The sequence below is a fragment of the Labeo rohita genome, chromosome 3 (genome assembly GCF_022985175.1).
Source record: "Labeo rohita strain BAU-BD-2019 chromosome 3, IGBB_LRoh.1.0, whole genome shotgun sequence".
NCBI lineage: Eukaryota > Metazoa > Chordata > Actinopteri > Cypriniformes > Cyprinidae > Labeo > Labeo rohita.
The window spans coordinates 6877926-6892117 of record NC_066871.1 but is presented as its reverse complement, the minus strand read 5'-3'; the positions used below and the strand labels follow the sequence as shown (position 1 = coordinate 6892117).

Sequence of the window (14192 nt, the reverse complement as noted above, 5' to 3'; positions counted from 1 at the left end):
TTCTTGTTTTGTCTAAAAATCATTTTTTTTTTTTTTCCATTTAGTACTGCCCTTCAGAAGCTACAGAAGATACTTACATGTTTCCCAGAAGATTAAATAACTTAAATTTACCCTGATCTTCAAATTCCGTTTCCTTCTGAAGCATCAGTAAGCATGTGAACCTTCTGTAACAGTTGCATGTGAGTCCCTCAGTTGTCCTCAGTGTGAAAAGATGGATCTCAAAATCATACAGTCATCGTTGGAAAGGGTCCAAATACACAAAAATGCTGAAGAACAGCAGGCAGTTTAACCATTCAGGACAAACAAGGACTAAAAAAACAGCTGTGGATCATTCAGGTAACAACACAAGTGTATGTAAACTTTTAAAAGAGGACTATATCTTATGTGAAATATCTTATTCAGGTCAGTACTAAATAAAAAATAACATGCATTTTGTATGATCCCTCTTATTTGCAAGGTGTATGTGTATGTAACTTTTGACCTCAACCCTATCTGTATAACCCTATATCCCTATATTTACACTTAATGAAGTTAGTAGTAATTTTGGAAAATGTGTTTATGTACATTTGCAGGAGATCAATATCAGTAGCCTAATTACACAATGATTTATTTTACATGAAACAGGAACATAAATTTTAAAAACAGTCAGACAGCATTGCTTCACACAAATACTTATTTATTCACAAGAGTTCGTCAAGCACAACAGAAATAGCACAAGCCTATTTGATCATGCATCACAGCAGATTAAAAAAACTATACATTTACACCTTCACTTAATACAGACACACAAATAAATAAACAAATTTCAGTCAGTTTACTCAAACCCTGAGCCACTAAACAGTATGTTAATTTCCAGTGTGAACATAGCTTATTTTGACATGCTAATTAAAACATTTTTTTTAATGAAAATATATTTGATCTAAAAACGAACAAGCTTAGCTCATTTGTAATACTGGCATTCATCCAGGTGAAACCGTAATATATGAATAATACATAGCATCCTATTTTCTCTTTTCTTTGCTTGCCTCTTTTTTCTCTTTCTTTCCATTACTCTTTCCTTTTCCCTTCTTAGCGTCCTTGTTTGGTTCTGCTCTGTCCCTTACATTATTCTGTTGCAGCTGAGTGTTCTGGATTCTTTGGTTCAGAGAGATGTAGTCCTCATATGGGACCATTGGACTAGCCATGTCTCTTGGGTGTGGAGAAGAGGGTCTTGGGTGTCCCTGACTGGCTGGAGACTTGTGAGGAGATGCAGACCTGGAGCGATGCTGTCTGGGTGGGTTCACATTAAGAGAAAGCGGTCTGCCAGGCCTAGGGGTGAGAGGAATTACTATAGTCTCCCCTGGTTGACCGATGGTGAGGAAGACTTCAGGTAATGGACACGGCTGGTTATTTGCTTCATGCGTCTGAAAAATACACATTACACATCAGAATTTACACTGTTGATGCACTTGAATAATTTGGTTTGGTGTTTAGAAGTCATTTTATATAACCTTTTCAATTCTCTAAACCAACTGATGTACTATTATATAGCACTATTATATAATATCAATGCTTATAAAATCCAAGCTTAATGTGGAAGTTTAAAAAAATCATTAAGTTCACAGATAAGCGATGAAGGCACAGACCGACTTTGAATTCATACAACGATTTTTCCATAATCTGAGTAACCTTGTGTTTAGCATTTTACCCAGGTTTCACCTAAGTGTACTTAAGTTTTACTTCAAGAAATGAATAGTACTTTTGGGAAATACTGTTGAAAATGATGTATATACATTACCAGTCAAAAGTTTTTGAACAGCAAGATTTTTAATGTCTCTTCTGCTCACTAAGCCTACATTTATTTGATCCTACAGCAAAAGCAGTAATATTGTGAAATATTTTAACTATTTAAAATAACTTTTCTATTTGAATATATTTTAAAATGTAATTTATTCCTGTAATCAAAGCTACATTTTCAGCATCATTACTCCAATCAGTGTCACATGATCCTTCGGAAATCATGCTAATATGCTGATTTGCTGTTCAGGAAACATTTTTTATTATTATTATTAATATGTTAAAAAGTTGAGAACATTTTTTCAGGATCCAAAAGGTTATTTCACACTTTTATTGTGTACATATCATAAAATGTATTAAATGAAATGATCACTTTCATTCTGTAAAATAATTTTTATGGTCATCTACAGTACCTACCTGATGTGGAGGGAAGCACATGGAAATCTGAAATGATATCTGTAAAACAAAAGTGTGCTTACAATTAATATCAACCACTTCAGTTGAATTTGTAGAGATGAAAAGCAAAAATAAATACTAAATAAAATCCATCACCTGTGCAGAAATGTCATCATGCAGTAATCTCTCTGGGGAAAACGAGGCCGATCTGGGGGGAGGCCTGACAGGTGTGTCTGATTCACTGACGCTCAGAGTGGGAGAGGACGGTCTGGAACAAACTTTTTTTGGCACAGCCGGTGACGCGGGGGTCAGGACGATTTGAGGGGCTAATGCTTTATTGTTCTCTCTTCTAGTTCCAGTGCCAGAGTTCTGGATGCCTGGGAATGCGTTGAGTGTCATGCGCTGGTCATCCAGTCGTCCGCTCTGAAAGTTGGATATCAGCTTGAAAAACTGCTCAGGATCTTCCGCTGCATGAAACAAGCCAGTACAGTGTGAAACATGAGGGTTACAGAGATAAGGTTTTTTATGATGAGCGGGTCATGAATAATCATAATTATGTAAGAAGTCTTAGGTTACCTGTGGGACTAACGTTTGGGTTCTTTGGAGAGAAGGATGTCTTTTTAAAGGGTTCAAATGAGCACCGCTGGTCATCCATTCGCCGTTGCTGTGCATGATGCACCAGGGAAAAAAACTGGTCCTGATCAATACAATTTTGTACCTGATTCAGAGAAGGAAATCACTATAAGCCAATGTGAATTTTTATTTGTATTTAAATTATACCTATACGAAGACATCATTTGGCCTACATATAAAAACAGACACCATGAAACAAACTTAACTTGTTTTGAACCCAGAACATCTTTCTTCATTAAAATTGTGAATTCTTTTTTACAATTAAAGAATGAAGCATCCATTATTTGTGTATATCATTGTGTATATCAATCGACCGTGTTTATTTATATAGCGCTTTTTAACAAAACAGGTTGTGTCAAAGCAACTTTACAGTATTAAATAGGACAATAGTGTGTCAGTAATGCAAAAAGTGTGTCAATAATGCAAAAACAGTCAAACAGTCAAAATAAAAATTATTCAGACACCAGATATAATTTTTGATAGTTTTTCACTAGCGGGTTCAGAACAGTATAGTTCATTTATGTAAGTATGGATAGTAAAATAAGGTAAACTGTGACATATTATACCAAACAATTCTCCATACAGTGGACTACCAGTAAAATTTATAAAAATGTGGGACCAAAAATTATTCAGATACTTTGACCTGACCATGTTTTTTTTCTTTAATTTCTAATGCAACCTTTTTCCACCATAGACTGAACAAAATTAAGCATTTAATGGTAATTGGTCAACAAAGTATTGATAGTTGTGTAAATATTGTCATACTAACAGTTTGAAAAATTTTTGGTTGATTGTAATCCATTAGATATCTTTCTATCAAAGTTATCTGACATTATCAACATGAGTTTGGGTCATACTTTATTACCATTTTCTAAACTATAGTGAATAAACGGTGATAATGTGAGAACTATTAAAGGTGTCTGAATAAATTTTGGTTTGACTGTATATATTGCGTGTGGCATATATGATTCAGTTGTAATCACAATTTAAGGTTTGCATTGTTCACGCTGTGAACTAATTTAAGAGCTACTGGTCATTTGAGGCAAATGCATGTTTTTATGGTACTACTACAACAAAAAATATAAAATTTTAAACAAACATTACTAGTCAAAAGTTAGGAATAATTATAATTATTCTAGTGATACAAAGATCCTTGAAAATCACATGATCCTTCAGAAATCATTCTGAATGTAAATCATACGGAGTAAAGGCTGCTGAAAGTTCAGATTTACAATCACAGGAATGCATTACATTTTAATATGTATTCAAATAGAAACTCATTATTTCAAATGGTAATAATATTTCACAATATTACTGTATTTTCTTAAACAAATGCAGCCTTGGTGAGCATAAGAAACTAAGAAAAACTAAGAGACAAACACACACACACAAAAAAAATCTTGAAAAAACTGTCTGGTATTAAAATTTTAAATATATACAATTTCTGTAGCATCAATGCCACTTTCAGTGGTACTATTATGCTAAACTGGTTATAAATAGTTTTGTAACCTATAAAAAGGTTATGCAGTGTTTTCAAATTCTTGTTGGATGCTGTCTGGATTGATCTGTGCAGTGTGTTTGGCTCACCTCAGAGGCAGGACTGAATGATCCCGATCTCCGGGATGATTTAGTGGGTGAGCCTGACTCATATGGATGGTTAGTCGGGGATACTTGTTGAGAATGAGACTTCTTTGGGGGGGCAGGAGACCCCAGCTGGATTTTGGGAGCAGAGCAGCGCTGATCGTCAATCCTAGAGCCCTGCCGTAGAGAAAATAATACAAGAGTGCATCGTTATCACAGAGTGCTTTTAAATTAATGATAGTCTGTCCAGGTTTCTATTTCAGGACATGGACCAATTATGGAAACGGGAGAGTGCTAGTAAATGTTGATTGAGATCTTAAAATAAGCCTTTTTTTTGCTGGCCTATATTTGGGCTCTTGCCCTTGTTTTTAGAGCTGTGCATAGTCTAAAATCTATCATTCATCACATTTTCTGTTATTTTTTTTATAAAATAGTTAAATTTTTAATGAAAACATACTGTAATTTTTGTGAAAACCAGGTTACACTTATAAGGATTCTTCGATTAACAGTTCAAAATAAAAGCGTTTATCTGAAATAAAATCTTCTGCAACATTATTAAAGTCTTTACTGTCACGTTCAATTAATATAATGCATACTTGCTGAATAAACGTATCCATTTCTGTTTTTAAAAAATGACTTAATGACTCCACACTTGTAAATAGTAGTGTACAGTGTTGGGGCTAGTTACTCAAAAAAGTAATATATTACATATTACATATTACTCTCAAAAATAGTAATGCCTTACTTTACTTTATTACTCCCTGGAGAAAGTAACTAGTTATATTACTAGTTATATTACTAGTTACATTTTTTTCTTAATTACTCTATAATTGCCTGAGATGCATCAGATGGAGGGAGAACATACAAAGGAGGAGTGTTCTTTAGGGTCTTTATTACGCCAACAACTGGATATGTTTTTGGTCGATCGGATCACAAGTGGACAATGGAGACACAGTCGTTTACATCTGGCGTTTTAATCCATCTCTTCTGTCCACTTTCGACCACTTCTGACCACATTCCTGCATTTACATACATTACAAACTCAACTGACTGCCGTCTCTCCTGTATGATTTTATGTGATTCTCTTCAGACATTAGAACTGTATATGAATTATGAGCTTCTAGAACGTTTGACCTCCTAACTGAAGATCTTTTTTACAAATATAAATAAAAACAGTATAAATAAAAATAGTCTAAACAAAAGAATAGCTGTATTAAGTGCAAACAATAGTGCAGCCATAATCAAAAGTAGGCTAGGCTACTCTCTCAATGTTCAAAGTGCAAATAGAGACCAATTTTTTTAAGCCTGATACAGAGCTATAAACAACTACACAACCTATTATAGGATACATACAAATAACAACATATATATGTTATGTAGCCTAATTTGCGCGCACTGTGGAACCGCTCTCTAAAAGCGGGTATTAAAATTGCTTTTGAAGGCGTGTGCGCGTTTTACTTTCGGTTTCGTTTTAAGGATCGTGCGAACTCTCAGCGGCGCTGCGCGTGCTTTCTACAATACGAGACATTCATTTAACAAACGAATTTGAAAGTGAGGGGGACACAAACGGGATTTTGAAAAGTGGATGTGGTCAAAAGTGGACAAGCTGAAAACGTTTTACACCACTATTTACACCTGTACTTAGCATTGTCCACTTGTGATCAGATCGACGCATCAGAAAACGCATGTTAATACCAGGTGAAACAGGGCCTCTAATTCTTGCACAGTACCTCTCTCTGGTCAGTGTCAGTAATCTCAAATCCAAATCCAAATCCAAAAAAAAAAAAAAAAAAAAAAAAAGGTGTTCTCAAGTCCAAACTTATTTAATATAATCGCAACATTTTGCCGTCATATAATCGCACAGGCTGACATCGCGATTGCGATTGCGATACGATTAATTGTGCAGCGCTACTGGGAACCTTCCTCTGAAAAAGAGCTTGCCGTTGTTGACGCTTCCATTTTTCCCCATCTGTCTTTGCGGGTGCCGCTCTGCTGCCGGCTGCCGGGTGTCGACCAATCGGTGATGGTAAATGATACCTCGTGCCAAACCCAAGACCAATCACTGTTCCATTCACGCCCCCACCCCTTCCCTTCTGTTCTCTGTGTTGTGTGCCTTGTGTGTGATGAAGGTGCTACTGGCAAATGTAACGCAAGTAACTAGCTCGGGAAAACTGTAATAATATTACCATTTTCAGACGAGTAATGCCTTACACTACTAGTTACTAAAAAAAGTAATATTATTACAGTAACGCGTTACTTTGTAACGCGTTACACCCAACACTGGTAGTGTATAATGCTTTAAATGATGAAGGCAACATCTCACCTGTATTCTGGAGACCATGCTGAAGAGCTGATCTGAATCCTGAACAGTCATACCATGAGGCGATTTGACCTCTGGCAACAGGTTTAGCGTCGCCCGCTGGTCATCTAACCGGCGATTTTGGGTGTTAGCAATGAGTTTAAAAAACTTCTCGACATCTTGATCTGTTTGGAATGTGTAGAGAAACAGAAATTGTACTAATTGATTTGCACTTTGTAGTTATTTGATAAATGACACCAACTGACAGGCTTACCTGACTGGCTGTTATCTATATGTCCAGGTGATAAAGGGTTAATCGAGCAGCGTTGTTCATCCATACGTCCACTTTGTGCTTGACTAACTAGACGCAACAGCTGGTCCTGCTCACGCTGATGGATTAAGAACAAGAATACCCGGCTTTTAAACCTGTTAGTAGGAAGTTCTGAGAAAAAGTAACCAAGGCTGCTTTAAATATAACATTCATACTCACTTGCAAACTTTCATAGTCCATTCTTTCCTTGTCTGATATAGGGTTGAATGAAGCTGATTTGGTTGTAAGCGTGTTGTAAGTGTCTGAATCAGCAGTAGTTTGAGGACTGAAGCTTGATCTTCTTATAGAGCCCTGGACCCCGGGGCTCAGGCTCATTTTTTGAGGGTTGCGTTTCTTGAAACTCTACATGACAAGTAAAAAAAGTCCATACAATGTATAACAATACAATACTTTATTCTCAATACTTTCTCAATTCTATATATACACTCTGCATACATATGCACATATACATTTTCACTCAGAAATTGCTAGTAAGAAATGTCAAGTAACACTTTGAAATAGAAAGTAGTGTATTCTTGTGAAATATATAATCTTAAATTAACAGTTCTTTTTTTTAAAAAGATCAAAAATGTTCATTTTTTGCAGTGTAGTGTTATATATAAAGAGGTATGATGATAAATCAGTTCGTGGAACGATTTAGTGACTCTGAGCTTAGTTTTTAACATCAGATGGCACTGTGTGCTTTAGAAACAGCCGTACTATGTTTACTTCCAGTTCCTTACACACACACACCACTTGAACCTAAAATAATCATTCATAAAGTCTGAATAGGTTAAAGCAAATTGCAAGTTGAGTGTTCACAGTGGGCTGCGTTTACATTAATCTTGCATCATAAAACAAAAACGCCGAGGTGCAAGTACATTTAACCACTACTACTCAGCCGAATGCACAAGCACTCTTTTTCACGAGAAGTGTGCAGTTAAAAACTAACCTCAGAAAATCTAATCGATTTATCGTCACACCCCCTTTATACTTAGTCGATGTCTAAAACTCACATGAGCTCTGCTGACCATGCTGCAAATCTGATCAAAGTTTGCCTTCAATACATTTCCATCTTTCGGGTCTTTGATCGTGAACGCCTCCATCCCTGGCAATGAGCTAAGTGTCACTCGTTGGTCATCTAATCTTTGACTTTGACTCTTGACCAGCAACTGGAAAAACTCATCGGGATCTGGTGCAGAACATGCAGAGAACATTGTTACTATTAAGGCAAGATACTACATTGTTAGTTATGCACTGGTCAATTTTGATATTTTCGCGTACATATCTCGCTTACATAACTTGCATTTAGACTAGTGGAAAGAAAACATCCATAATACACATTTAAGTGTTACACTTTACTCATTTGCATTTGAAGATTTCAATTACAACACATGTATTTAAAGGCCGTTTTCTCAAAATGAGATTTTCTCCTGCACTGAGCCAGAAAACTTTATTTCACCAGCACTTAAATCCACCAAACTTTAGTCTTATTCCTATCTATGTTCTGAAAGTTTTTATGGAGGGATTTGGTCACATACGTGATCCTGGATCACAAAACCAGTCATAAGGGTCAAAAGCTGAATAAATACACTTTCCATTGATGTGTGGTTTGTTAGGATAGGACAATATTTGGCTGAGATACAACTATTTGAGGGTGCAAAAAAATCTAAATACTGAGAAAATCACCTTTAAAGTTTTCTGAATTAAGCTCTTAGCAATGCATATTACTAATCAAAAATTAAGTTTTGATATATTTATGGAAGGAAATTTACAAAACCTCTTCATGGAACATGATCTTTACTTAATATCTTAATTTTTGGCAATACAATGTATTTTTGGCTATTGCTACAAATATACCCATGCTACTTAAGACTGGTTTTGTGGTCCAGGGTCACATATCAGTCATTCATTTGATTTATATAAAAAAAAAAAAAAATTCTGGCTATTGAAAGTGTTTTTTTATGTATTTTTTATGTATTAAATGATAAATACAAAATCCCCACTTTTACTCTATGTATGAACAAAATAAAATACAAATTTGAACCTGGCTTTATCCAATGTTCAGATCTCTGTTCTGTAAAAGTATGTATGTTGATGAGTGCATATTTAATTAATAAAACATATACCTAATTTGCATATTAAAATACAACATTTTAGAAAACATGTAATACAAAACAATTATCTTAATGTACTGTAATTGATCAGATGTGTAAGAATGGTGATAAATTTGCATTTTTTTAAATTATATTCATTTTTCCTTGCCTTAATAAATAAATACTACTAATAAAGACGATCTACAAAAATTAACCCTGGTTTTATTGTAGTAAAAGTGTAATAACCACATTTGTATAACCACAGTTTTACTACACATAATATTGGTTAAACTATGGTTAGTGAAGAAAAACTATGGTTAATTTGTGGTTACCGTGGATTAACTATAGTAAGCGTGTTTTTTTGGTTTTATTTGTAGTAAAACCATGGTTAATTTTCATAAGGGTGGGGTGACAGTAAATTAATTTTCAATAATTACTTCATATCTTGATCACAGACCTGGGCTGTAGGCATGAGCTTGCTGAGGTGTTGTTGGAGTCAAGGTACAGCGTTGTTCCTCCATTCTTCCACGCTGAGCGTTACTAACCAGAGAAAACAACTGATCCTGTTCTGACACTTGCTGTCAAGACAAAAACATTTGATTCAATTTTAACATCATAAACAGACAGTAGTAAATATACAAAATGTGGTAGCACTTTACAATAAGGTGTCATTTGTTAACATTAGTCATAGTTTTAACTAACATGAACATACAATGTAGATTTATTACACTATTTATCAATCTTTGTTAATGGTAGTTAATAAAAATACAGTTGTTCATTGTTAGTTCATGTCAATTCACAATGCATTAACCATGATGTTAACTTACACAACTTGTGATTTTAATAATGCATTAGTAAATGCTGGAATTAACATTTACTAAGATTAATAAATGCATGTATTGTTCATAGCTCATGTTAACTAAAGAACCTTCTTGTTAAGTGTTGCCCAAAATGTCAATAAAAAGTATTGAATACCTCCATTTTGTCCGCCACAGACGTCATCTCCAATTCTACAATCTTCATCTGGATCTTCTTCTTATTAAAATACAAATATCAGTGCATAGTTCTTCAAAACGACTACTAAAGTTTCAGTCATGTTGTCGTCTAGTACCTGTGTACAAACTGGCGCGAGCGAGCTTCTCTCTAGACTGAAGTGCTGGGTGGAGAGCTTTTAGAAGGTCTTAAGCTTTGAATATAAACCCACACCCATTAGGAAACCTAGACGGGGGCTGTCTTTAATCCCAGATAAAAACAGTTAATCCTCTCTATCATACAGCCATGATCTTTTATCATGGGAGACGACAATTATTTGAGCCGTGACATCAATATCTCTCAACAGAGACCCTGCTGACACCATCAGTCTGTGTTTAGGTTAATAACTCTATGGAACCGATTAATGGATTTCTGGAAATCAGCAGACAGTAGGCTTAAACAGTATGAATGTGACGTACAGGCAGAGTCAAATCTCTATAGAGGAATTTCAATCAAGTGTTGAGTTACAGGAAGTGCAGTTGCAAAAAGGTAGCGTACAAAACAGGACCTGGGAGTCTTAAAAAGTGGTTAATTTTCTAGTATAAAAGTATACATATACTATAATAAACAGAAAGCTATATGAGCTGTTTGCATTTTTTTAACCCTGCTATCCAATGTATCAAGAATCTTTTTTTTTTTTTTTTTTTAAAGGCATAATAAGAAATGCCCAGGTGCAAATATTTAGACAAGCATTCAGATTTTTCATATTTTTGTAAGACCATAGGCAGCTAACAAGATGTATCATAAATGAACAATTATTCAATTATTATTATTATCATAGGCTATTATGAAATTGAACCATTGCAAATAGCAGTTAACTTAATGCATGTGATGTATGTACTTCAAGGCATCTTTGGTTTACTCTTTGTGTAATTTAGATGGAAAAATTGTGCCTTTTTATGGTTTGGGTCACATTTATCTAAAATAGCTACATTTGTAGGTGCTTTTGAAAGAAAAAGTTGCTAGGGTGGTCGGAAAAGTTGCTAAATTGGCAAACAAAAAGTCTAACACATTACCAGAAAACAGCTTACTTCCGCATTGATAAATAAGGTAGATACAGAAAGCTAGTGAAGAACATTTTCACTAACTTCGATCTATCGAGTTTAGGCACTCTCAACATCAAAACCAACAAAATATATCTATCTTTAAAATCGCTGAAGCTCTCTACACTGTGAAATAAGTGTCTTATTTAAGTGATCTGAACGCCTCTGATTGGCCATTGCATTCCTAAGCTCAACAGAATCGTGTGTGATTTGTCATAATGCGCAACGCTGTATAAACGTGTAAAAAAAAGGATGGTGCAACCTGAGCCAATCCTTTTCACCGTTAGAAACAGCTGAGTAGATTTAATTGTGCGCAGGCATTTTGCCCCAAGTCTTTGTGGACTGCATTTATTTAAAAAAATAAAATAAAAACAGTAATATTGTGAAATATTATTACAAGTTAAAATAAGTGTTTTGTATTTTTACATATTTTATAATGTAATTTCAGTGGTCAAAGCCGAATTTTCAGCATCATTACTCTAGTCCTCAGTGTCACGTGATCCTTCAGAAATCATTCTCTATGCTGATTTGCTGTTCAAGAAACATTTATTATTATTGAGTGTTCTACTTAATATTTTTGTAGAAACCGCAATAGCTTTTTTTAGGACCAGAAAGTTCAAAATTACAGCATTTATTTGAAATAGAATCTTTTGTAAAATTATTAATGTCTTACTGTCACTTTTTAATCAATTTAAAGGGGTCATCGGATGCTAAGTTCACTTTTTCATGTTGTTTGCACATTAATGTGTGTTGGCAGTGTATGTACAAATCTACCCTATAATGATAAAAATCCATGCAGTGGTTTTTAATTAGTCTGTATAAATAATATCCCCTTTTTCAAATCGGGCCATTCTCAGATGCCTGTCGTTGTGGCGTCACACCGTCAGAGGCCGCTCCCACGATAGTTGATTGACATGAGCGTCTTACCTCAGATCAGCTGTCACAGTCCAACCTCTTTGTTTTGATGCCGGAGCAGGGATGTAAATTAGATGTCGAAAGGCACGCCCATATCAAATACGTCACCTTGTGATTCCCCAATCCCTATACCGGGAAACCCGGAAGTACGTCAAAGCAACTTACGGTTGTTTCGGGGATCTATATAAAATAATAGGCCATTGTCCTTCGTTTTACTAATACACGTTTTCTTATTTGTGTAAAGGATGTCTAGGCTAAAATGCCACAACTTAAATCTAATATATTTAATATGTCTAATATACAGAGCTGATTTCGTCATTATGACAGCCTGTAATACGCTTGCATTGACTACATTAGGCTAATTATTAATAAAAACCTTTAAACCTGACCTTGTTCATTTATGTAATGAGATAAATTCACATTTATTACCATCGATTTTAGGCGAATTTTAAATGTAATGTAATGTTTAAAGGGGACAGTTCGATTTTGGTATTGTAAAAGTATGTAAAATTATTGTAAAAGTTGGTATTGTATAATTGTCAGTTATTTTTTTTTTAAAAAAAGTGTTCATAAAGTGTTAACATTTAAATGACAGAATCAACAGTTCTCCATATGCAGTAGGCTACACATACATGGGCTAAATAGAGGTTGATTGCTTTGATAGTTTAAACATGACATTGACCTTCAGGCCTTGTTCATCACAACTTGATATGAAATTTGTCCAGGTCCTCCACATACTTAGGGCATTTGGGCATTTTATATTTATTATTTTACAAAAATAATTCAATTTAAAATGTTACAAAAATATACACTACCAGCCAAAAGTTTTTGAACAGTAAGATTCTTAGTTTTTTTTTTTTTTTAAAGAGTCTTCTGCTCACCAAGCCTGCATTTATTTGATGCACAATAACACAAAATTTAAGCTTCTATTTGAATATATTTTAAAGTGTAATATATTTCTGTGATCAAAGCTAAATTTTCAGCATCATTACATCATTACAGTCTTCTGTGTCACTTGATCCTTCAGAAATCATTCTAATATGCTGATTTGCTGCTCAAGAAACATTTCTGATTATCATCAATATTTAAAGCAGTTGAGTACATTTTTTCTGGATTCTTTGATAAATTGAAAGATCCAAAGATCAGCATTTATCTGAAATAAAAAGGCTTTTGTAACATATACACTATACCATTCAAAAGCTTGGAGTCAGTGTGCGTGTATATATACATTATTATAGAATTAATAGATCATAGAAATTAATACTTTTATTTAGCAAGGATGCTTTAGATTGAACAAAAGTGATGATAAAGACATTTCTATTTCAGATAAATGCTTCTGAACTTTCTATTCATCAAAGAAACCTGAAAATAAAATCTACTCAGCTGTTTTCAACTTAATAATAATAGTAATAATAATAATAGCGAGCAGCAAATTAGAATATAGAATGATTTCTGAAGGATCATGTGACTGGAGTAATGCTAAATGTCATATTTGAAATCAGTGGAATTAATTACATTTTAATAGAAATATAGAAAATACTTTCAAATAGAAAAAGAGCTATATTAAATCGTAAAAATATTTTAAAATGTTACTGTTTTTGCTGTACTTTGGATCAAATAAATCCAGGCCTGGTGGGCAGAAGAGACTTCTTTAAAAAAAAAAAAAACATTAAAAATCTTACAGTTCAAGAACTTTTGACTGATTGTGTTTAACAAAATATATGTTCCAAACATCATAAGTCTGAGCAGTTGAATGAACAGTTGAATGATCAGACAAACAGTTTGTTATGCAGTACACATACAGAGAGATTCCTTGCTCTGAAAGATTATTCACAGGACATGGCATGAGGCCTTGTTCATCAAGACAATTTGATATGAATGTGTCCAGCTCCTCCAGATACTCAAAGATGAATAAAAAGACATCTCTTGCTTCATCCGATTATAAAATGAATGTTGCATGAACGTGCCCCAAAACACAAACACTTACTCACACGGCAAACAACTTCTTCTTTTTAGCTGTTAGCAAACAATACGAATTATCTTCTTATCGATGCTTCTTCCTGTTTCACAACGAATTATTGAATGAATGTGACGTATTTGGACACGGGCGT

At 34.4% G+C, this 14192-nt stretch overlaps 1 protein-coding gene across 1 annotated transcript; it reads right to left on the bottom strand.

Annotated features, from left to right (window-relative positions):
* Window positions 1–1001: 1001 nt before the first annotated feature.
* On the bottom strand, window positions 1002–10122 carry LOC127158420 (uncharacterized). Its single transcript, XM_051101552.1, has 11 exons — window positions 10067–10122; window positions 9549–9669; window positions 8012–8187; window positions 7176–7358; window positions 6960–7074; window positions 6710–6870; window positions 4393–4563; window positions 2749–2890; window positions 2329–2639; window positions 2194–2232; window positions 1002–1403 (listed from the first exon to the last, which is right to left on the bottom strand). The coding sequence occupies exons 1-11, from the start codon at window positions 10112–10114 to the stop codon at window positions 1002–1004; spliced, it is 1869 nt and encodes a 622-aa protein (XP_050957509.1). The 5' UTR covers window positions 10115–10122.
* Between the last annotated feature and the right edge of the window lie 4070 nt (window positions 10123–14192).